This window comes from Carcharodon carcharias, chromosome 16 (assembly GCF_017639515.1).
Source record: "Carcharodon carcharias isolate sCarCar2 chromosome 16, sCarCar2.pri, whole genome shotgun sequence".
NCBI classification, from domain to species: Eukaryota; Metazoa; Chordata; class Chondrichthyes; order Lamniformes; family Lamnidae; genus Carcharodon; species Carcharodon carcharias.
In genome coordinates, this window is record NC_054482.1 from 62,962,425 (window position 1) to 62,988,083 (window position 25,659).

Below are 25,659 nucleotides of genomic sequence, written 5' to 3' on the forward strand. Positions count from 1 at the left end.
CGTTATTCAGCATTCAGCCTGTCCTGTGCTTGACCTAGGTGTGTCAGGAGTAATGTCAGTTACATCATTTTTAATCAGGGCAACACCTTTAGATTATATTGTGAACAATATCCAACATGTAAAGTTATGGTGCAGCCTCCTTTTATATAATATTTGGACAGTTTGTGTAAATTTACTGTGGAAAGTTGCAGTGAGATTTTTTTTATGGAAGGCTTCATGGTTTCATTGCCTTTTACAATTTATTTTCCTTAGGTGACCCAACTGCAGGATAACCACTATTATCTTGTGATATATGTGAGGGCTGTGCTCTACAATAGTAAGCTCTAGTATCAGTTGCAGATTTCACAATATTTACAGTTATAATATAAAATCAATTATGAAAAGGTATCCAGATTACAGGTGAATTGTTGACTTGTGAAACCATAGTTAAAAAAAAGCTAGGTTTAAGAATTGGAGCACATGCTGTGGATTGGCTATCAGAATTTGTTTTATGTTGGAGGTGTGGCTCTTAAAAGGCAGATTCAAAGTGAATTCTCCTCATTTGGGACACCAGATCTGCAAGTGTTTTGACACTTCTTTGAAGACTGTCTTTGCACAAAATTCATACAACTGCAGAAAATGTTTTCACATACTATAGACCTAATTCAGCTGTTTCAGCTATTGGTTCTTATTTGTTCAACATTTATTCTCATCAAAATATTGAACCTGTTTCGCAAGAGATGGAAGTTGATCGCAGCAATGAAACCTTTCCCTGGACCCGTGGCACATTGGCTATACGGGCATGCACTTGAGGTATGTATGAAATCAATCAATAAGTCAAATGATGTTGCCTTGTTCTTTGAGAACTCTCTTTCTCAACAATAGCCAATATTTTAAGCATAGTGATTTTGTTAATTTATTGATTTTTACTATTGCTTCAAAACATAGTTAAGTCATATATAAGAGAAAAATACTTAACTTTTCTCTTTACTACCATCATATATTGCTGTGCAGCTCAGTTCAGTTAGTAACACTCTCACCTCTGGTTAATAAGATTTTGAGTTTCAGCTTTTAAGGTTGGTGCTCTAATGCAGTCCTGAAGCAGTACTGTATTGCCAGACATCTCATCTTTAAGATGAATCATATTACTCAATTTTATGAATTCTTTCTTTCATTGGGGATCCTTGATCACTGGGAATACATTTAATAAAATTGTGGAGAGAAGCCCTCCACAAATTTTCTGTTCCGATCTTTAAGGGTAAAGATCGATGGCAATATTTGAAGAAGAGCATTGAGTTCTTCAGCTGCTGGTCATCTTTCTCCCCTCAACCAATGTTACCAAGATAGCAGATCAGCTGGTTATTCAACTCATTTCTGTTTATTAGAAACTGTGGTTGCTGAATAGTTGCTATGTTTGCCTATATAACAATAGTCATTTCAAAAATACGTCATTATATGATGCACATGGTGATGTGGTGCTATGAGAATGTTTTTACTATTTATTAAATTATATAGCATGCTTTACAATTTACCTTGTTATATGAACTCAGAGTTGGGTTGTTCTCTAGGCTCCCTCTCCACTGAGCTGTCTCACCTTATTCTTGCAGGAATTGGATGGAATCTTATCAATTTTGAAAATATTCTTCCATATCCCATCTGCCTGTGAGATATTCCGGAAGCGGCCTCTTAGTTCCTGAGGCTGCAGGCCCAATCAGAGGACCTGCAGCTTTGGAAGGCTGGCAGCCCCACCAGGGACAGTGGCCATGCTCAGGCAATAGGGGAGGGCACAGGAGTACCTTAACATGGAGGCATTCTCAGAGGCTTGCTACAAAATTAAAGATTGAGGGCCAAAGCTGGTAGACCCCTTGGAGCAGAGGGGAAACCCTCCAGTGGATTTGTTTAGGCCATGTGTGCAGCTTTTCTTGTCGGATGGGTAGCTGTTTCCACCTCCAGAAGATCATCACCACAGGGAGGAGTGTGGCCCAAAATCGAACCTTCCAGTCCCACCGCCCCCCCGTAAACCCCAATGAAGCCTCCAAACCTGCCATCATGGGTCTCATAAGATTCCACCCATTGTTTCTCCATCTCTGAGATCTCTGCCTCTCTTACACACTTTCTTTATATGATCTCTCATGTTCTGTCAATACTCTTTCTCACCCTCCCCCATCTTTGCTGAGCTGTCCATGAATATTTTTTATACCTTTTCTTTTATTTATTCCTAAACTGCATTTATCTACCCACCCAAACTTTAAATGGCAATGCCAGCACTCAAGAGAATTTTGTCTCACACTGATCTTCAAAAATGCAGCACTTGCCAAACCAAAAAACAAGCTCTAAAGGTGTGCCTTTGATAATGGCTTTTGTCCTGCTCAACACTTCAACTGTGTTTTTTAAATAAAGATTCAATAATTCAAGGATGTTAGATTTTACTCATTTAACATATTAAGCAGAATAAGTACAATCAAAAGTACTATTATTTTTAATAGTGTTGGCTCAGATTTTGTAGTCAGTGGCGAAGGAACTCATCACTGACCTCAAAGAAGGCTGCCCATAAAGATCTAGTAATCTGTATGATGTGGATTTCACCTTACCCAATGTTAATTTTGTTCTGGCATCTTGCATCGAGCAGGCTAAGCAGCCAATCACATTGAATAATTCTCACAGAGAGCAAACCAAGCTGTAACAAGCAGACTTTATCACTAACCTTTTGGAATTTTACAGAAAACAAAAAAAAATTGGGACATACAAAAGTGATTGAGGTAGAAGTAAACCAGCAAAATAAATTTAATTTATTTTTTATTATTTGAAAGTTCTATGGATTTTTTTATCACAGAATGGAGAAATTTGGTATTCCACAAAGGCCAGGATTTTCCGGTTGTCAGCCGGGCTTGGTAGGGACAAGCGTGAAACAGACTGCCACCTGCGATCTGGCCCTGACCACAATTTCACGCTGGCTGGCCAGCATGAATGACATTGGGACACTCCCCCAACATCATCACATGTCATTTTACGTTCGTTCAGGTTGGCTGTACACCCGCCTGATGAGAGAAAATCCTGCCTAAAATTATTTTGCAGGGCCAAAAGATTGTTTAGCTGTAATTGTGACATAGGGCAGAATTTTCCCGTTGGCGTGCGGGGGCAGGACCCACATGCTGACATGTAAAATGAAACGTGGTGACCAATGTCACCGTGCGCCATCGCGATATTTCGTTGGGCTGGCGCGCGACGATATCCAATGCACACCCACCATTAATTAACGGGCCACTTAAGGCCCTTGAGGCGCCAATTGATGGTGATTTTTCGGCGCCTGTGTAATCTTCAAGTCGGCGCAATGCGCAGGCGGGTTGGAGACATTTCTATAAACCTCATCCACGGGCGGGATAAGAGGGATCAGTGGGGTCACGTGTGTGCTCTGTCAAATATTGTTGTTTCAAAGTTACTGACACTTGCCTGTATGATCTGCAATACTTCAAAATGCATATCAGCTGCTTGGACTGGACTCACAACCTTCAGGTCAGCACTCTGCAGTGAGGAATCCTTTTTGGGCCAGCAGGTTTCAGGAAGCCTTCCCTTAGCCAGAGAATGGGAGTTGAACTCTCCACTGGAGACACCTCTTCTGAGAAGGAAGGGAGGGCAAGAAGGGGGTGGAGGCCAGGAGTGGACATTCAGCCTCCAGGGGAGCCACCTTTGGGAAGACAGGCACAGGCACAAGGGGTGCAGGGCCAAGAGGTAGTCCAAGGCAGAAGGGGCCGCAGAAGATGTTGACCAAGTTACCGGGCTCACCTGCTGGCGCCTTGATGGCCACGTATGTACAGTCTATAGCACCCTGGACACGGGGGAAGCCAACAATGGCCACGAAGATGCCACTATCATGCTGCCAGGGTATACAGTCGGCAAAGCAGTTACCTCAATATGTCTGAGATGCAGTGCCGAAGGAGGGTCTGTCTCTCAAGCGAGACAGTCAACTATATCTGTAAGATAATTCAGTCTGAGATCTCTGCGAGCTGTGTGAATGGACATCCCATGCCAGTGGCTCTAAAGGTCACAGCTGCCCTCAGCTTCTATGCCTCTGGATCCTTCCAGGGGTCAGTGGGTATCTTTGCGGTGTCTCCCAATCAGCTGTCCATACTTATGTCAAGCAGGATACAGACACTCTGTTCAGACATGTGTTGATCTTCCTTGACTACCATTGGGATTAGGCAAACCACACACAGCAAGCCAGAGGCTTCACAGCCATTGCTGGCTTCCCCCGTGTCCAGGGTGCGATAGACTGCACACATGTGTCTATCAAGGCACCAGCAGGTGAGCCCGGTGCCTTCGTCAACAGGAAGGGCTTCCACTCCATGAACGTGCAGATAGTGTGTGATCTCAGGATGCTGATTCTTCAAGCCTGTGCCAGGTACCCAGGCAGCTCCCACGATGCCTACATCCTCAGACACTCCCAGGTGCCAGGGCTCTTCAGTGCTCCAGCTCGGCTTGATGGATGGCTGCTGGGTGACAAGGGCTATCCCCTTAGGAGGTGGCTCATGATGCCTCTCCGCCATCCAAGAACAGAAGCTGAGTAGCGGTATAATAGGAGCCACGCCTCCACGAGGGCTGTGGTGGAGTGAGCCATCGGCCTTCTCAAAATGCACTTCCAATGCCTGGACCGCTCAGCGGGTGCACTCCAGTACCCCCCCAGATCGCGTGTCGCTGATAGTGGTTGCATGCTGCACTCTCCACAATCTTGCGTCCCGCTGTAGACGACACAGATGTAGACACAGTGGCTGTGGCTGCACACGATGACTCCAGCGGTGAGTCCGAGGATGAGCACGCACAGGGAAATGCTGAGGGGTTAAACGCTGACCCGGGCATACTCCAGGATGGCAGGGACACCTGGGAGGCTTTAATTGAAGGAACCTTCAGCTAACACACCATATATGGACCTCCAGGACAGGCCTGGACTGCAGACTCCATAATTGATACCTAAATGCAAAATCTGCCTGGATAGGAACATTAACTTAGGGCCTTGTTAATAAAGCTGAATGTCCCACAAACCACTCATAACATTTTTGATAACTATCCACCTGCAGAAGAAAAGAGGCACCCTCAGCCATGGTAACATGTCTGAATTTAATATTTCAACAAAAGGAACTTAAGAAAACAAAATGACAAGGGCCTTAAACATCACACCAACTCATAAAGACCTCATTGCAGGGCAACACAAAAGCACTAGTGATAAACCCATGGTGTGCCGAAGGTGCCTTATGTTTACATTATTGGGTGCTACGTCTTGATGCTGCCCCCTCGCTTGGAGTGGAATCTGAGACAGCCTGCTGACTCAGCTGTCCTGTTGGCCTCGATGACCTTGGCAGCCGTCCTCTGGCCTGTGGAGGCTGTGCTGGCCCTGCCTGGGAGGGAGCTACCAGTTCCACAGCTGGCATCTCCCCAGTCGTCACAGCCTCACCAGATGCAATGGTCGCTGACAGAGGGGCAGAGGATCTGCTGCACTCATCCAGAGTGCCCTGAGAGGAGCCCACCGAGACGACAGGCAGCTGCTGCATCGTGAGGTCACTTCGGACCTCCCCGCTCACTGTGGATGGATGGGCACCGAGCTGGGAAACACGGTGCCCAGACTATCTCCCACGCTGGTACTGACCAGCTGAGGTCAATGCCGATCTGAGGGCTTGCTAGTCTGAGCGCTTCCGCAGGAAACCTTTATTGGTCTCCTGGAGGAGCCTCTCCACAAGAGTCACCACTCTCTCCATAGAGGACACATGGCATTTAGCCATGAGGCTTGTTGCATTGCCGATAGTCCGCGTAGACTCCTCCACCATAGACACCAAGCCAAGCATAGCCTCATGTAAAACAAAAACAGAATTACCTGGAAAAACTCAGCAGGTCTGGCAGCATTGGCGGAGAAGAAAAGAGTTGACATTTCGAGTCCTCATGACCCTTCGACAGAACTTGAGTTCGAGTCCAAGAAAGAGTTGAAATATAAGCTGGTTTAAGGTGTGTGTGTGGGGGGCGGAGAGATAGAGAGAGAGAGAGAGATGGGGGGGGGTGTGGTTGTAGGGACAAACAAGCAGTGATAGAAGCAGATCATCAAAAGATGTCAACGACAATAGTACAATAGAACACATAGGTGTTAAAGTTAAAGTTGGTGATATTATCTAAACGAATGTGCTAATTAAGAATGGATGGTAGGGCACTCAAGGTATAGCTCTAGTGGGGTTTTTTTTTATATAATGGAAATAGCCTCATGTATCTCCCCCAGGTGCTCCCGCACACCCGGCCACATTTCCTGCGTTTGCTGCATCGTGGACGACTCCAGAGGCACATCATCAGACACCGACTAAGCATGTGCCTGGTCCCCTGCAGACCTCCGACTGCTGGTGCCATGGGCACCCTCTGTCTTTGCCATCTCCTCCAGTGACTGTGAAGTGCCCTTACCACTGTGCTCCAGGACACTGGCCAATGTTCTAATTCCCACCGAGGTGCTAGTCTCTGCGCTGGTGCCTGCCTGGCAGAGATGGTGTGACGTGGGTGAGACTTGAGGGCCCTCAGGTTATGAGAGAGGGCCCCTGCTGCTCCTCCTCCCAACCCTGCTCGGCTGATGCTGAATGGATGAACAAGGACATTGGATCAGTTAACGTGGAGACAATGGCAATGTGCATCCCTGTCCCCGCATCATTACGCGCTCATCCTTCCATAAGCAATGGTCAAGCCTTGTTGCAAACTTCAATCACTGAACATTCAGCACTGCCATGGCTGTTGGTAGAACAATGGTGACCTCATTGCTGGGCTTACATACCTGCCCTCACCGCTCTTCACCACTCTCTCAGGGTGACCTTGGCATGAGCAATATCTGCTGGCCCACCCGGCGAAGGACACATGCTCTCAATGATTCAATGCTGTGACTGCACTCCGATTTGGTGGGGGGAGGCACCAGGGGGGAAAGCCTACCTGCTGGATTAAGTGACCAATGCCAACATGGTACTCACCCTTCCTGAGCACAACAGGTCATTAAAGCACTTGCGACACTGGATCCAGGTGCATCGCACCACGTCATGGGAGCTCACCAGCTCCACCACCTCCTCCCAGGTACGTTTGGTCATGTAGGGGAACCTCCTCCTCCCGTCCTGGGGTATGAGGATCTCCTGCTGTGCTGCCACCTCCTCGAGGAGGGCAGCAAGGCAAATGTCAGTAAAACAAGGAGCACAGCGCCCCCTCCGCCGCCCCCCCCCCCCACCCCGCCCCACCCTCCTGCCTGGCCTGCTCACCAGCAGCGCTCAGAGGAGCCCTTCCACTGGCCTTTGAAAGGCTGCAATAGCTTTTTTAAACAGGCCGGGTCGCCATCGGACCCGGGGGTCATTGCAGTCCTGCTGCCGCCCGCTGTCCTCGGGAGCCACGATTCATGCTGGGCGGGCCTTAATTGGCCTGTCCCTGTAAAATGGCAGCGCAGACCCAATCGTGGGCGGCAATCAGGTCTGCGCCCACCCGTACCTGCATAGCCCACCCAACAGGCAGAAAATCCTGCCCATAGTACACTGTTAAAAGCCCAGTTGCAGCTCATTCAACAAGTTATAATTTTTTTCAAGGTTTTTACAGCTTGCAAAGTAGCGTAAAAGTGGAAATTCACACCAGTTCAGTTATTCGTCTTTGACTTCCTTCTGCAAGGACTTCAACAACACATCCTGTGGAGGGACGGAGAATCACTGAAAACAACTCCTGGATTTCAGCATTTAATTGCACATGTACCGATGTCAGAAGTTGCTGTAATTTTTTTACAAAGTAATGCTGGCAGTTTTGTTTTTATTACAATTGCAAAATCTGGGCCAATGAACAGACGCTGCTTTGGTTTCAGTGCGCCTGGGCAAACGAAGAATAAATCATCCAGGATTCTTCCTCATCATTTAGTGATGCCTGCTGGAAAAGTAAGAGCTTGAGCTGAAAAATGGATCATGCTTGAATGTGATGCCCACCATGCTTGAATAGCCTGTGAACAGTTTTACAGTCAAGGGTTACTTGTGAAGTATTGCATCTTGGGTAATATACTGGCAAGCTGCTGAAGTTCATAGAGTTAACCAAGTATGAATAAAAAGCTTTAGGAGAGGAGGAGAGGAAACTAGCATAAGGATCTTTGAATGCTTTAAGACTGCAGCTTTTGTTCACTTTCAGTGGTCAAGAGAGTATTCTTGTGCTAATCATCCCTGCTTTGAGCCTTTTGTTTTCTACCTGGTAGTTTTACCGAGTATGCCAAAATTGACATGGACTCCAGAGGTAAAATCTTCCAAGTTTGTCAATGTTTTATTTCACCTTGTTGAATTTCATTACAGTTTGCTCAAGATGGGACAGATTTAGACAAGACTGTGGTATGGGCAAAGAACTATCCACGTGGCCACCAGATATGGCTCGGTCCATTTACAGCATACTTAGCTATATACGATCCTGACTACGCTAAGGCTTTACTTGCAACTTCAGGTAAAAAATACAGGTTTTTCTCCGTATAAATGAGCTGCAGATCTAAATCTGAATTGTTAAAGGAGTTTATCCAGCAGGAAATGTGTTATATTTTGCAAGAGAAGCAAAGTTATTTTGGTGGTTCAACAGTGTTTTATCAATTTGAAGTGAAAGGGCCTAACAAATTCTTAAAAGCAATTTTGCTGATTTAATGTGCAGGATTTTAAAAATGTCTCACTCAATAGAAGCTTTTATCATCTATAGTAGCGTTGTAAAGTCACTTTTTGGCACAGTGATTTTTTACTGATACATAAAAGGAAAACAGGTTATATCAATTGATCCCATGATTCTAACTATTGTAAAAATATATATGTGTATATGTCAATGTAAAATTCATTGTTGATGTTGTCATAATTGTTTTGATGGAGAGGTTTGCAATGGAATTAGAAAAGATACAAGTTAGGAGTGAAAGAAGGAATACAGATCAGACAATAAGCTTCTTCTTGAATCCTAGTCAAAAGAATTGTTAGGAGAACCTCCCAGAGGGAGGTCTATTCATGTCTTGCACAGTTGAAGGGAGAGCATGTATTTAACAAAAGAAAAGGAAATTGAATTTTCTGGGGAAATTTTAGCAGTGAAATGCAGGCTTTGATCTAGGTTTACGTGATTGTATCACCTCTAATTGGTCAAAAATTACTGCCTGCCATTCTTAAATTATGTTCGCGTATCCAAGCTCCCTTTCACTCCCTTCTATCATTTCCAAAACTCCTAAATGTATGCAGATTCCATTCCAGTTGATTTCTCTCTCTCTCTCTCTCTCTATATATATATGTGTATGTATTGTATGTATATTCCTCATCTCTCACAGTTAATATACTATACCTAACATATCTAGAGAGAATCAGAATCATACAGAGGAGAAGGTGGCCATTTGCACACTGTGCCTGTGCTGGTTCTTTGAAAGGTGTATAAATATATATTTCCTTCTTTGAAACTTTCTACCCTTTTTCTTCTAAGTATTAACTCCTTGTTTCTTTCATTTGAACAATCATTCCCTTGTCAATTTCCTACCCAGCCTTATCTTTTCAACCGTTTTCAGTCAATCCACTCTGCTATCTATTTCCCTCTTTTATTGTTTGCCTGCCTGGCCATATCCTTTTAATCTAATTTTCATATAAAGACAAAATACAGAATAATCACTCATTCCAAAAACCTGTTGCCTCAGGAAAAGAAGGATTAGAGAGCTGGGGTTATTCACCCTCAAAGGACCAGCTACCATAACAATTTTTGATGATTCAGAAAAGAGAGCATATTACCTGTAATATTTAAAATTTGCTGATGTCTGTCACCAACTGCTGATGAAAAGATAGATAATAAAATGCAAAAGGATCCATTGGACTGATGAATTAGTGGTTGGAAAAGGATTTCATTATGGGAAAATATAAGATTACGCACTTTGAAGCAGGATACAAAAACCTTTATCGGATGAAAGGGTGTCCATTAGCAAATGTGCTAAATAATTTTGGGCAACTATTGGCTATTCAATGAAAATATCAAATCAGTGTGAAGCAGGTATCAACAAGGTTAGCCAGCACTATTTCTCAAGACGATTTGATTGTAAATCAAATCAGGTGATTTTTATTCTGTAAAGTTTATTGCTGAAACCTTAGGTTGATACCCCAGTAATATGTTTCCAGTTCGAATGGTTCTCACAGGGATTGCTATTCAGAAACTTGTGGGAGAACGACCCTTTTTTCCATTTGTTAATTTAAATAGATGAAAAATCAGGATTTGCTAGTCTGCAGTTTCATGATCTGCACTCCCTGTGAATGCTGCTCGACAGTACCCAACTGAGAGTTCAGCCCTCATGTATGTGTGATATTTGACATACTAACATCAGCGTGGCATTATTCATTGGAGAGAGCTTAGGAGAAGGCAATACGAATTATTCCCAGACATTTGAGTTTTAATTGATCAAGAAACTCATTTGACTGAAATTATTTTCATTGGAGAAATTATTGAGAGTAAAAGGATCCTACTTTTTAGAATGCAGAGTGGAATGAATAATATAGAAATGAACAAGTTATTTAACTTGGAGCGTGATTACAAAAATACTTATTATTGTGTTTTAAATATGCATATGTACATATATGTTACAGAACCAAAAGATGATGTGGCCTACCGATTTATGCTTCCTTGGATCGGTATGTATGCTTAGCCTTATTCACCATGCCATTAGTGTGTGGAGCATTGTGTTAACATATAGTAGCAATTGCAGCAGCTGTGTTGAGTACCCTTTATGCCAAATGCAGAAGATTTTTTTTATTTCTGAATAGATAGCACAGCTTGCATATTTTGAAAAGTATTTTTCTTCCTTTCCATAGTTATGGTTTTGTTCTATTTCAGCACCACTGACACTATGGCAAGAGTTTTCTCATCGGCTTGTGGGATGCACAGTGATGTTGGGCGAGCGTCCCGACGTCACCGTGCGCCATCGTGATATTTCAGGGGGCGGGCACACAATGATTTCCGATGCGCGTCCGCCATTAATTAACAGGCCAGTTAAGGCCCTTGAGGCAGCAATTGACGGCGATTTTTTGGGGCCCGTGCAATCTTCAGGTCGTTGCATGGGCGCAACGGGCAGGTAGGTAGGCCACATTTGTATAAACCTCATCCACGGGTGGGATAAGAGGAGTGACTGGGGTCACAGGGGTTATTTGTCAGACATTTAATGCTCAAAGTTGATACTTGTCTGTGTGAGCAGGAATACTTCAAAACTCTTCACAGCTGCTTGGACAAGAGTGACAGCCTTCAAGTCAGGATTCTGAGTAAATGTCATTTCTGGGGCCTTGCTGGTTTCAGGAAACCTTCCCTTAGCCTGGGAATGGGAATTGTGCTACCCACTGGAGACACCTCCTCTGAGGAGGAATGGAGGGCCAGAAGGGGGAGGAGGCTAGGAGTCCACATTCAGCCTCCAGGGGACCCATCTTTGGGAGGAAACACGGAGGCACAAGGGGCGCAGGGCCAACAGGCAGTCGAAGGCGGAAAGGACTGCATAAGATGCCACTATTCTGCTGCCAGGGTATACAGCAGCGAAGCAGCTACCTCAATATGTCTGAGGTGCAGTGCTGAAGAGTCAAGGGAGACCGTGACCTCCTTCCATCAGATGATAGGCCCTGAGATTTTCACCAACTGTGTGGGTGAGCACCCATACCAGTGGCATTGAAGGTCACGGCTGGCCTCAACTTCTATGCCTCCGGCTCTTTCCAGGGTTTGGTGGGTGATCTTTGCAGAGTCTCCTAATCAGCTGTTCACACTTGTGTCAAGCAGGTGACAGATACTCTGTTCAGGCATGCATAGACTTTCATCCACTACTGCTGGGTCGAGGCCAACTAGACAGAGCAAGCCAGAGGCTTTGCAGCGATTGCTGGCTTCCCCTGCGTCCAGGGTGCTATCAACTGCACACATGTGGCCATCAAGGTGCCAGCAGGTGAGCTCAGTGCCTTCGTCAACTGGAAGGGATTCCACTCCTTGAACATGCAGATAGTGTATGATCACAAGATGCAGATTCTCCAAGTCTGTGTAAGGTACCCAGGCAGCTCCCATGATGCTTACATCCTTAGACACTCCCAGGTGCTGAGGCTCTTCAGTGCCTCAGCTCGGCTTGATGGATGGCTGCTGGGTGAAGAGGGCTTTCCCTTCAAAAGGCGGCTCATGACGCCTCTCCGCCATCCAAGAACAGAAGCTGAGCAGTGTCTAATAGGAGCCACGGCACCACAAGGGCTGTGGTGGAGAGAGCCATCAGTCTTCTCAAGATGCACTTCTGATGCCTGGACCGTTCAGTGGACGCCCTTCAATACCCCCCAGATTGTGCTGAAAGTGGTTGCATGCTGCGCTCTCCACAATCTGGCGCTGGAAAATGGGGACGCAGTGGAGGAAGAAAATGTAGATGCAGTTGCTGTGGCTGCACATGATAAGTCCAGTAGTGAGTCCGAAGATGAGCACGCACAGGAGAACGCTGAGGGGGTAGATGCTGACCCGGGCATCCTCCAGGGAGGCAGGGACACCCAGGATGCTTTAATCCAACGAACCTTCAGCTAGCCCAGCACAGATGAACCTCCAGGCTCCATACTCGATACCCGACTGCAAAGTCTGCCTGGATAGGAACATTAACCAAGTGCCTTGTCAATAAAGCTCAACTTCAAACAAGTCACTCATAACATCATGGGTTCCTGTCCACCTGCAGAAGTAAGGAGTCATCTGAACCATGCTCACATTTCAAAATTTAATGATTTAACAAAATGAAGCACAAAACATAATAATTGCAAAGGTGCTACGCATCACATCGAGTGGTCATCAACTAAAAGCGAGGCAACATAAACCACCAGTGAGAAACCCGTGGTGTGCCTAAGGTGCCTTAAGTTTACGTTTCTGGGTGCTTTGTCTAGGTGCTCCCCCCTCACTGGCACCTGAGACAGCCTGCTCACTGTGCTGCCCTGTTGGTCTCGATGACCTTGGCAGGTGTCCTCTGGCCCGTGGAGCCTTCGATGGCCCTGCCTGGGAGGGAGCGTTCCCAGATGACAGTTCTACAGCTGTCATCTCCACAGTCGTCGCAGCCTCATCAGATGCAACGGTCACAGGCAGAGGGGTGGAGGAGCTGCTGCCCTCATCAGGAGCGCCCTGAGAGGAGCCCGCAGAAACAGGCCGACGTGAGGTCACTTCGGACCTCCCTGCTCACCATTAATGGATGGGCACCATGCTGGGGTATTTGGTGCCCAAACCATCTCCCACATTGGCACTGACCAGCTGAGGTCAATGCCACTGTGAGGGCTTGCAGGTCCGAGCACAGCCCCAGGAGTCCCTGATTGTCCTCTTGGAGGAACCTCTCACGAGAGTCACCACTCTGTCCATGGAGGAAGCATGACACTCGGTCATGAGGCTCATTGCATCGGTGATGCTCCGCGTGGACTCCTCCAGCACGGGCACCATGTTACGCATTGTCTCATGTATCACCGCCAGATTGTCCCGCATACCCTGCTGCACTTCCAGCATCTGCTGCCTCATGGAGAGGCACATCATCAGCCACCGACCGAACATGTGCCTTGTCCCCAGCAGTCCTTTGACTGCTGGCACCATGGGCACTATCTGTCTCTGCCCGCACCTCAAGCAAGTGTGAAGTGCCCTCACTGCTGTGCCAGAGGTGCTAGTATCTGCGCTAATGCCTACCTGGCAGAGATGGTGTGACGTTGGTGAGTCCAATTGTTCAGGGCCCTCAGGTGTGAGAAGTGGACCCTCTACCTCCTCCTCCCGGCCCTGCTCTGGTGGTGCTGAAAGGAATTTGATTAGTTAAAGTGGAGACAATGTCAATGTGCATGCCTGTCCCCCGGATCAATATGCACTCATCCTTCCATAATCAATGGTCAACCCATGTTGCAAGCTTCACAAATGGTGACCTCAGTGCTCGGCAATATTACCTCCCCATGGCACCCTAGCCTCACCGCCACCAGTGGACCTGGGCACATGGCACCTCTCCACTCATATCTGGTGACTATGGCCAAGTGGGCCTGTCCTCCACCAGTTCGCATCCACTCAGCAGCATTGTGCGCAGACTTCTCCTGAAAAGGAGAGAGGAGCATTGATTAGTCCACCCTGTACCTGGATTCCCATCACATCCCTGCCATCCCAATCAGAGGGGGACTTTGTAGGGCTCCAGTGATTCGTCACCCCACAGCTGCCACACACTCACACAAAGAAGCCAGGGCTGACCCCGCCTTACCCACATGCTGTCTCCATCACAATTGCTACCACACGGTCTAACCTTGCAAAGCAAGGAGGCACAAGCACGTGGAACACTAAGGGCAGCAGATGGATTGGTGCCCTCCCACCTGGAAGCTTCCCTCCCAGCATGTCAGCACCATGACTTTGACATGTTTCGCAGTTCCAGCACTATGCCTAGGTGCAGATCCTTGAGGTTGCCCCCACAACAGTACTTGGGGTGTCAGTGTCACACATGCTGTGGGTGCAGAACCCATCTCAGCACTACCCTCTCAGGGTGAACTAGGCATGGACAATATCTGCTGGCCCACCCAGCGAGGGAAACATGCCATGAAGGATTCAATGCTGTAACTGCACTCAGAGTTGGGGGGCGGGGGAGGCTGGGGAGAAAGTCTACCTGCTGTGTTAAGTGACTTTTGCCAACATGGTACTCACCCTTCCCGAATGCAAGAGGTCATTGAATCGCTTGCAACACTGGATCCATGTGCGTCGCACCACGTCATGGGAGCTGACTATGTCTGCCACCTCCTCCAGGCACGTTTGGTCAGGTGAGGGGGCTTCTGCCTCCCGTCCCTTAAAACAAGGACCTCCTGCCGTGCTGCCACCTCCTCCAGGAGGGCAGCTAGGCACTCATCAAAAAACTGAAGGGCACACTGCCCTGCTGCCCTACCCTCCTGCCTGGCCTGCTCTCCAGCAGAGCTCCGGGGAGCCCTTCTGTTGGCCATGATGAACAGCCTTTGCAAGGCTGCCTGCGCTCTATTTGAACAGGCCGCCAGGTCACTATTGGACCCGGCGGTCATTGCATTCCTGCCACCGCCCACCCACTCCCGCTATCCTTGGGAGCCGCGCTTCACGTTGGGCGGGCCTTATTTGTCCCACCCACATAAAATGGTGGCGCGGAGCTGATCAAGGGCACCCTCTCCCGAACGGCCCACCTAATGGGGAGAGAATTCTCCCCTATATTATTTAGTTGGTTTAGTATACTATAGCGCCAATTTTCACCAGAGGAGGAATCGGGTGTGCGGCAGCCGAAAAAAATAACATTTTTTACTCATTCAAGGGATGTGGGCTTCACTGGCTAGTTCAGCATTTATTTCTTATCCCTAATTGCGCTTGAACGTGATGGTGAGCTGCCTTCTTGAACCACTACAGTCCATGTGGTGTAGGTACACCCACAGTGCTGTTAGGAAGCGAGTTCCATGATTTTAACTCAGCGATAATGAAGCAATGGCTATATATTTCCAAGTCAGGTTGGTGAGTGGCTTGGAGGGGAACTTCCAGGTGGTGGTGTACCCATGCATCTGCTGCCCTTGTCCTTCTCGATGATAGTGGTGATGAGTTTGTAAGGTACTGTCTAAGGAGTCTTGGTGAGTTTCTGCAGCGCACCTTGTAGATGATGCACACTGCTGCTATGGTGCTTCTGTGGTGGAGGGAGTGAATTTTTGTGGATGTGGTGCCAATCAAGTGGGCTGCTTTGTCCTGGATGGTGTCAAGCTTCTTGAGTGTTTTTGCAGCTACTCTCATCCAGGAAAGGGGAGAGTATTCCATCACATTCCTGACTTTTGCCTTGTAGATGGTGGACAAGCTTTGGGGAGTCAGGAGGTGAGATATTTGCTGCAGGATTCCTAACCTCTGACCTGCTTTGGTAGCCACAGTATTTATATGGCTAGTCCAGTTCAGTTTCTGGTCAATGGTAACCTCCAGGATGTTGATAGTGGGGGATTCAGCAATGGTAATACCATTGAATGTCAAGAAGCAATGGTTAGATTCTCTCTTGTCGGACATATTCATTTCCTGGCACTTCTGTGGTGCAAATGTTACTTGCCACTTGTCAGCCCAAGTCTAGATGTTGTCCAGGTCTTGCAGCATTTGAACATGGACTGCTTCAGTTTAAAACTCATTTGACCTCAGCAGCGTGAGACCTTGTGGATTTTTACACTTGATTCTTATCTGCCTGCCCTGGTCAGTTGTCCGTCCGAAACCCGCAGGAAGCCGCGCTGGTTGGTGGCCTGGCTCCTCTTCCAACTAGTTTCAGCTGATGGGAAACCACAACTATGTCCCCTCTTAAGGCAATAATAAACTGGCAGTGGAGCCTCGTCATTTTAATAAACTGGTTTTGGGTGGGTAATATTGCTGCCTGCTCAGAGTAACAGGTTAAAAAAGATACTGGAAATAAAACAGGACATTGGTCAGTAAATTCCCCCAACTGAATTTAATAGCTTTCTCAATTAGTTTCCGTTGAGTGGGTAGGAAAAAATACATCCCCTGTGAAGCCCTATGTATTATACTACTGGAATTAATATATAATAATTTTTAACTAGTCTTAATTGAAAATTGTCCAGTGAGTTTTTTTCACTTGTCAGACATTGAATTATCTGCTTTTACAATTCAATACAATATAATACAATTCAATGCCAATACAATATATGAAGTCAAGTACAAAGACACATCATTTCAATACTGATTTAGCTTTATGGTTCATTTCTCTCCTCCATCCTTGATAGAGGTAATTCACACTGGGGTGTTGCTCCATGAATGCCAGCAAATTTCTACCAGCTTGCACCATAAATGGTGGTTGTTCTTGTATGAACCAAGGTTGTGAATGTAAGCAGGCTATTTGACCAAAGAGCCAGCATAGCCATGCATGGTGCTGTTCTTACCCAATACCCACGTAGATGCACTTTCCAGAAAATAACACTGGATAGCATTCAGGAGTAAGAATCCTAATTTTTATTCTTTCCACCCCAAAGGATCCTGAGACCCATTGGATAATCCTACTGTCACCTTGGCTGAGTTCAACCAAATTAGAGAATCAAATCTGGGATCTTCCTTATTTCCATGGCTTAGTTCTATGCTGTTCGATACGCTTACCAACTAAATCATCAAAATGTCTTCATGCTTGCTTTTTCCTAAATTAACCATCCAACTATTTACAAAATGAGAACAAAAGGCTAACATTTTCACTGGCAATATAGGAAGGCCCTTGATCCCTATGTTTAAAAGTGATCCTCTGAATTTCAGGTGATGGTTTACTAATAAACAGTGGCCAGAAGTGGTATCGTCATCGGCGACTGTTGACACCTGGATTCCACTATGATATATTGAAGTCGTACGTACAGGAGATTGCAGAGGCCACTAAGATCATGCTGGTATGTTTCTATGAGGTTTCTGATCAACACACTTAGATTGTGATGTTCTGACAAGGGTGCTCTGTAGAGAACATGGTTATTGCAATGAGTAAGCATACCAACCTTTCACCCCTGAGGACTGCATTTGAAACCAGTCTAGATGCATAGAATGAAAGTTTCCTCTTTTTATTTGTTCATAAAGTTCTTATGTGAAATTAGTTTGGGCCATTTCTTTAATATCTCAGTATAAAAATGCCCATGAAGATTTTCTGATTGCTCTGCCCTAAATTTGGCAGAATGAAACCCTGTTTATGTGACAAAGTTACAGTAAACGAAATCTTGAACAATTTCAACCCACAATTTGAAATTGAATTTTCAATTCAATTAAATGAATTGAGAGCTGTAGAGTTACAAGTCACAGCTATCAGTTGTTGCACATTCTTGGAAACTGACTTTTCAGCCTCCAGGTTGATGTGATTTTCCTCAAACGTTCTTCATTTCAGATGAGTACCCATGATTTTTGTGTCTCGCAGCTCCAAAAGATATGTTGATCTTCCTGCTGTGGGGTGGCCTGGAGGGACAAACCTCATCCAAACTCCACTCCTCCCATTTTGTCATGATCTGCGAATCAATCAGTGCCACTTCTTCATTAATAATAATTTCTGTGCCACCTTCGTCCAACGCACCCTGCCCCAAGGTAGTGAATAAGCAAGTGAAGTGAGACGTTATATGGAGAAGGGTTATGATAGAGGAACATGGGACACAATGTAGGTCTACAGACTCATGATTGGGCTTAAACTCTTCATCCTTGTAACTCTTCTCTCCATAATGATCTTCATCACAGCCCATGAAGATTATTTTTATTTGTTTCTTGCACTTCCCCCTTTTCATCATTACCATCACCATCAACATCATCACCATCCCTGTCCCTATTGTCTGCCTCCCCTTCCCTGTGATGGACCTACCAGAGAGCAGGGGTCATGTTAAGAATGAGTCAGCATAGCACTATTGTGATTAAAGTGACAGAAAAGGGTTTTGAAGTTAATGATTGCAAGGTGTGTATCCACTAAACTTGGTGCTATCACAATGTCACCAACTTTAGTGTCTTCTAGAGCTAAAGCATAGAATCTACCTTGAAGCTCCTTGGTAATTGTTCCTTGTAGGAAGTTATTTACTATTGAGATACTCCCTCTGGTGGTCAAATGTTTCCTGCAATAAGAATGAGTGAATTACAACAACAACTTGTGTTTATATAGCACCTTTAATGTATGGAATGCCCCATGGTGCTTCACTGGATCATTATAAAACAAAGGATGACTCCAAGCCAAATAAGGAGAATTAAGGCACCCCCCTCCCCCAGGGTGCAGGCTGGCAGGCAGGGGGAGGGTGCAAAATCGAGTGGGATGGCAGGAGTGTCGTGCCCATCATCCACTGGAATTTTACCAGCACAAGGGAGGTGTTTGGCAGCCTGCCCGCCCTTGGGTCAATTGAGGCCCTTAAGTGGTAAAAATACTAGTGGTGGAAGGGCCCACCATCACTTGGTGAGGTTGCCAGGTATACCCAGACAGCCTGGGGTTTCCTCCTGTTTGGAAACCCTGTGCCCTACAGAGAGCTCCCCAGTAGAAAGGTCCCTCCAGAGGAAATGGCCAGCCCTGCTTGATCACCCTCCTCCTCTGGTCTTCCAATCACCAGCCTCCAACTCCACACCTTGCCAATACCTAACTGATTGACTCCGGTGAGCCCTCCCCACTTACCTGCTTCTCTGGCCTTTATCACTGCTCCCATTCGGGGAACCAGCTGCAGTCCCAGCAGTGGCCACCACTCACGCTTTCTGAGACTGAAGAGCTGGCGGCCAGTCTTAGAAACAGGACCTCAGAGGGTGCAGAAGCCACAGCCTCAGAAAACTAATGGCCTAACAACAATAAAATAGGATCATATCTTCTAGGGCCAGCAGAGGCGGACTTGTCCACAGCTTTCCAGCTGGTGGGTCAGGCTATCACCTCCAAACTAAATCTTGGTCATTATGTCTAGCATCAGTGTGAAGTGAAACCATTTTACATTAAAACCATAATGACAGTGTTATTGCAGCCATAGATAATTTGTGAATTAATTATATTTGTTCCCACAGAACAAATGGGAGCTGCTCAGCACAAAAGAGAACTCTGTGGAACTCTACCATCATATCAGCCTTATGACATTGGATAGTATTCTGAAATGTGCCTTCAGTTTTCACAGCAATTGTCAACTTGAAAGGTTAGGAATTGAATGTCTTAAAAAATAACTTTTATATGCATTATTTTACTAACTGCTGTTCAAAGATAAAATTAATTGAGTCTCTCTATTCCTGTAACTATATCTCCTAATCTCTCACTGTCTAGATATTTCCTTCCTTGTGATCTTCTAATTAGTGTGAGCAATGTTGTCTGAATGCTTAACCTGCTGTTATTTAATCTCTTTCTGCTATTTTAACAAGGGCATTATTAAGCTGTTTATTATCATTTTAATACTTTTATTAAAACAGAAGTCAATATGATAACATCACTAAGCATTTTTTGCATAGTTTGCTTTCCATTTTGTCTGCTTTCTCACCCTCTCTCTCGCTCTATGTGGCTCACATGTTTCCCTTCTCGTCACCTATGTTTGACTTCTTTCCTTTGGGAATAGTTTAAATGAGAATAGGTTCTGGGAGAACTTTGGTTTGGAACGGAGCAGGGAGCATGTGGAGTTGGTGTTAGGTTTATGATGGTTGCAGATATTGGGACCTAAGTGTACTGTATACCTGCTACCAATCAGTATTTCATTGCGACAGTAGAGCCTGGATTTTTGCTACCAAGGTAGGTGACTCAAGTTTAATCCTAGCTCGCTGCACACACCTCAGTAAAAAGTGCCCCGAATGGCACAATATTAGCTCTTGGTGGGGGGACAGGTGCAGGATGGAGTTGGGCCCGCCACCCCTGGAAACAGATTGAAGGTGGCCATAGGAGCGGCCAAGTGTCGAGGCGGATTGGTTAAAAGCCCTGCCTCAATCCTCTAGGACTTTGTCCCAGTTGTTTGGTTACACTTTAGGCCCTCCAGCCCTCACCCCTCATACCCCAATCCCCCCCTCGCCCACACCCCATGCTATCTCTATGCTAACTCAATGGCAAATCATGCCTCCCATCCAGCTTCCATGTCCCCTTATAGTCCCCATGCCAATTCATGCCCCCACTAACCCCAATGGCTCTTCATACTCTCTATACCAACCTATGGCACTATCATGCCCATTCATCTAGTATACACTACAGACAGAATGGCATGTGTGAAACTGCTTAGAAGAAAACATCCATTCAGAATACTTACGGAAAAAAACTATGTTCCTACAATCCTATAAAAGTATCAATCAAACAAACCATTAAAGTATGAATAACAGAAATTTTAAGCACTTCACATTTCTCAATCTTGTGCGAATAAATATTGAGACATTGCCAAAAATGATCACAAAAAACCTTATTAGAACCTCATAAAGATATCAGTCAAGCAAAGTCAGTAATTCTCTTCAGCCATATAAACGTGATTCTGACAGAGTTAATCCTTTCAAGAGCCTGGCTTCAAGCTTCTGTTGTTGATACTCTAATGGCCTGTTTGATTGAAACTTCTATAGAGCTGTAGGAACACCAATTTTTTTTTCTCAAGAATTATGAATGGGTGCTTTTTTTCAAAGCATTTTCAGGTATGCCATTGTTACTATAGTGTTAATTGGTTCTGTGAATACTGGGCGAATAGGCATGGAAGGGCCATGAGTTGGCATGAAGGGTATAAGGTGCCATTGGGCTTGGTGGGGACATGAGTTGGAAGGAGTTAGCATGGAGGGTCAAGGGGAGCATGGGTAAGACCCTGTCGAAAGGTTCCCAAATCCAGACCATGGTTCATGACTTCCTGTCCATGAGTCATGGAGAAGCTGGTCTGACTCCAAGAAAATTGTGGGGGTGCTAGGAGATACCTACACCTACAAGAGAGCTGGCTAGGTCAGGAATGCAGGGTGGGGACTCACTACCTGCACTCTTATCTTGTTCTGGCAAAAATTCGGGGCACCGGGAATGTGGGCATGAATCCTGGAATCGGGCTATGTCCACCATTTGTAAATGGCTCAGGAGCTCTTCCAAATCCATGAAAATCAGGGCCTAGGGCTTTTGGGGTCCAGTCAGTGTGTCAACATTTGGTAATAAAGCATAATGCAGACAGGAAATGTCTTCCTCTAGATCCCTGTACCTGATATTGCTAATATTGCACCAGGCTAGATCGCTCTCTCCTCTCAATGTTGCACCCAGTGATAAAGGCAGGAACTGCAGCTTCTGTGCACTGCAGGTGGAAATGATATAAATGAAAGCGAGAAATGGCTGGCAATAAAAGGAGGGGATATGATGGCAGTGATAGGGTTAAATGGTTGGCAGCAAAATGGAAAATAATATAGCCTTTTTTTCTATTCTTTCATGGAATGTGGGCATTGCTGGCAGGCCAGCATTTGTTGCCCATACTAATTGCCCTTGAAATGAGTGGCTTGCCATTTTAGAGAGCAATTAAGAGTGAACACTTTGCTGTGGATCAAGAGTCACATGTAGGTCAGGCCAGGTAAGGACAGCAGATTTCCTGCCTGAAGGACATTAATGAACCAGATGAGTTTTTATGACAGTCAATAATTTCATGGTCACCATGCCTAATGTGAGCTTTTAATTCCAGATTTTATTAATTGATGAAATTTAAATTCTACCAGCTGCCATGGTGGGATTTGAATGTAAGTCTTTAGGGCATTAGGCTGGGCTGCTAGATTACTCACCCAGCAACATTACCACTATGCTATCATCACCCCAGTGATAAATCAGAGAGGGAAGGTGCAAATAAAGGGGAGTGAAATGAAAGATAATAGAGAGAAGGAAGTATACCAATAAGGAGAGAACGAAGGAGGCAAAAACTGACAGCAGTGATTTGGGGAGAAGAGGGGAGAAGCAGTTGTTTGAATGGGGGAAGAACAGGTGCCAGTATGAACTGAAAGAGAATGGGAAGAAACAATGACAACATGAAATTTGAGGGTGAGGGAAGAATGCCAGTTTTAATTGGGTTGTGCAAGATGAGTACTAGGTTCAATTGCTTAAATATTGCTGGACAGGATAAAGGCAATGTCCCATCAGCAATTGGACAGAGTTACACTGAGGTGCATGGAGAATCCATAGGGGCAGGAGCTGGAGAATGCCCTTGTAAGGATGGAAGTGCTATGTTTAAAGCTAGACTGCTCTCAAAGCAATGCCAGCATGCAAAGATTTAAAACCATGATCAAATGAAAAGGAAGAGCCTAACACTCCTTAAAGAGCTACAAGGGACCGCGTATTCATGTGGAAGGAAGTAATTGTTAAAAAGAATATTGCAGTGATTCCCTTTAAATTTATGAATGCACTTTTTGGATAAATGTAGGACTGTTGTCTGAAATGTATAAAATATACAGTAATGGAAACTAGCTTACAACCATCAAAATTAGCTTTATTAACCTTGCATTCATCCTACGTTGTATTGGGCCAGAAGGTGAGGTGCATTTTAGGGAGTTTCCATTTAATACCACATAGTAAGAATAATATTTTCTTTATCCTACCAAACAACATTTACGTTTGATGACCCCAAGGTTTCCAAGAGTCAAAGTTGAAACATTTCAGCAAGTGGAGGACTTGACCACCTCACTTAAGGCAGTGAATCACAGGACTTGAAATTGTGGGACCATTGTATATACCTGTTGGTTAAATTGCAAGGGCGGTGTGGCTACTTGCTTTCACGGCTGGGATTTTCCAGCGTCACCATGGCGGACGCAGCGAGCCAAAGAAAGGTCCGTTGACTTTAGCAACCCGGGAAAATCCTGACACACATGTTTTTGACTTGTTGGGTTTTGAGGGCCTGTATCATTGTTTTAAAATCATCTTTTGCAAGTTTCCTAGTTGGCATACATACACTTGAATGAACCTGAAACTCACCTTCGGCAAAAAGAAATAGAACTTTGGATAACTGAGGCATGGCAAATTTATGGCCCGAAGTCGAGAGAGGTTGATTGTAGTGGTGAAGGCTGTGGTTATGGCAACATTAGGTCCCTAGTAATTATGTGACAATAGTACTTTAGTGTGACGAGATTGAAATGGGCATACAGGGTGGACAACTCAATTTTTTATATCTGGAAACCATAGGCACTCAGGAGCAAGCAAGAGGCAGTACTGCCTGGGACTGAGCACTGGGGAAAGAAATAGAGAACAGGCAAGGGAGTGGGAGTGAGCAGAATAGGTATTTGAATAAGACACAAGGTGAAGAAATCTCTCCATATGTAAAAGATAAATCTAATACGGATCCCTGCTGCTCTTCCACTGGTAGCTTTGTTTAGATTTTAACCTTTAATTCAGAGAATTTTTCTGGGACTGATTTTAATCCAGAGCAGGTTTCAAGCTGGAATGGATGCAGGATGCAACAAAATTCACTTGCTATATTAAGTTTCAGGCTTCGTAATTTTAACTCCATGGTTTATTTAAATGCAGCCAGTTCATTTCCTATCCAGAAAGGGTGTGAAGATAGAGCAGAGCAGGTGCTAGCAGGAGTAGATTAAACGGTCAGGTTGTGGTGAAGAAGGGGTTTCTGGAAGGCCTCACAAAAGGAACAATGATTGACTACTCTGCTTTCTAGAAAGAAAGAACTAACATCCATATAAGGGATAATCTTGTGATCAGGTGATTTCAGCGGTAGTGCAGGTCAGCCCATGACTTCTCAGTGTTTGGATTTCTCAATCTGTGGTCCCTGTGAGTGCTGCTCCTTAATACTTAATTCAGATCTCCAATGAATTATTTTTGAATAATGCTCACTGCTATTGTAGAAGTAAAGATAGTAACCAATTTACACACAGCAAGATCCCAAGAAGAGTAACGAGATGAATAATCAATTAAGAAAAATAACACTTTTCATGACCTCAGGGCGCCTGAAAGACAAAAGTTCTACCAACTGAGCGCAGCTGTCACTCAGTGAATTTTGATACTTTTTTTTATGATAGCAAGCAAATTAAGGCTGTTTCAAATATGATACATTAATTTAAATGACAACATTTTAACTTCATGATGTGTCATAATAACTATTAACCAAATGAAAGTTCAACAGTTCTTTGATTTGAATTCTATTTTCACTTTCCAGTAATAACTCATACATCCAAGCTGTCTATGAACTCGGATTCCTTGCTAGTGACCGATTTAAAACGTTCCAGCATCATTATGACCTTGTCTACTACCTCACCCCTAATGGAATCAGATTCCGGAAAGCCTGTGATCTAGCACACAAACACACAGGTAAGCTAGAATTACCAGCATGCCTGAGTAGGCCAATGCCAAGCTATGCCTCTGAGCTATATGATTCAAAAAGAACAACAATATGGAGAGATGGAAAATCATTTACCCAGCTTCCCATTTTAATACACTTTCAAAACATTGACCTGGATTTGCACCAACGGCCCTGGGCCTCATTGGGTATCCCCAGGCAACTTACTAGTGAAGAGTATTTCAAAGCCACTGCAACTCTTGAAAGCTGTCAGCTGCAGCGGATCCGGGAAGAGCCCACTTGCATATCCCATCTCATCATTCAGGGCCATATCTTTTTAAATTTCCCTTTGTCATGGTGGGCTCCAGCAGTCCCTTTAAAGGTTGGGCATAATGCAGCAGCGTTCAGGTCTTCCCACTTTTGTAAAGGGAATCTCCAAAAGGCATTGGTCCCTCATATTTGTTTAGACAAAGAGCTTAACACATGTTTTAGGGCAACTCTTTTTCTGCCTTTACCAATATGTCGACATATAATAAACACAAGTTGCCTAACCACAACATATTGGACGACTTATGGAAAATGACCTTTCTATTGTTAGACTTCAGTCACTGAAGAGACTGAATGTTATTCATAATTTAATAATCAGATGTAATTTCGGGAATGAAATTTTCACATATTTGGGGAAGCTCCGTGGAATTTCCCTCACATTCTATTCCAATCCATCTGAATGTAGCACCCACAGCAAACAGTTTCTCTTCCTAGCACACCATGATGATCTCCAGAGTCCCTGAGGATCTATCCTTGGCCTTGTCTCTTCTTCATCTACCTGCAGTCGATTGGCAATATCATCTAGGTCAGCTTCTACAAGTACAATGATGACACCGAGTTCTAAAATTGGCTTTTTTGTTAGAACAGTACAGATTTCAGGGCGAGATGCTAGAAGTTTGTAAAACTGAAAGGACGATGCCGAGTAAATTGGAGAAGAATATCTCCATTATTTGAGGATAAGAATGAAAGGCTATAGACACAA

General features: G+C 45.0%; 1 protein-coding gene across 1 annotated transcript in view; it reads left to right on the top strand.

Annotated features, from left to right (window-relative positions):
- The first annotated feature begins 272 nt into the window (after positions 1–272).
- Positions 273–25,659, top strand: part of LOC121289320 (cytochrome P450 4B1-like) — a 47,900-nt gene continuing 22,513 nt past the window's right edge. Inside the window, exons 1-6 of the mRNA XM_041208651.1 lie at positions 273–792; positions 8,298–8,442; positions 10,581–10,625; positions 17,218–17,345; positions 19,453–19,577; positions 24,510–24,661. Coding sequence (XP_041064585.1) covers positions 619–792; positions 8,298–8,442; positions 10,581–10,625; positions 17,218–17,345; positions 19,453–19,577; positions 24,510–24,661 — 769 coding nt within the window. The 5' untranslated portion in view covers positions 273–618. The remainder of the gene's footprint in view (positions 793–8,297; positions 8,443–10,580; positions 10,626–17,217; positions 17,346–19,452; positions 19,578–24,509; positions 24,662–25,659) is intronic.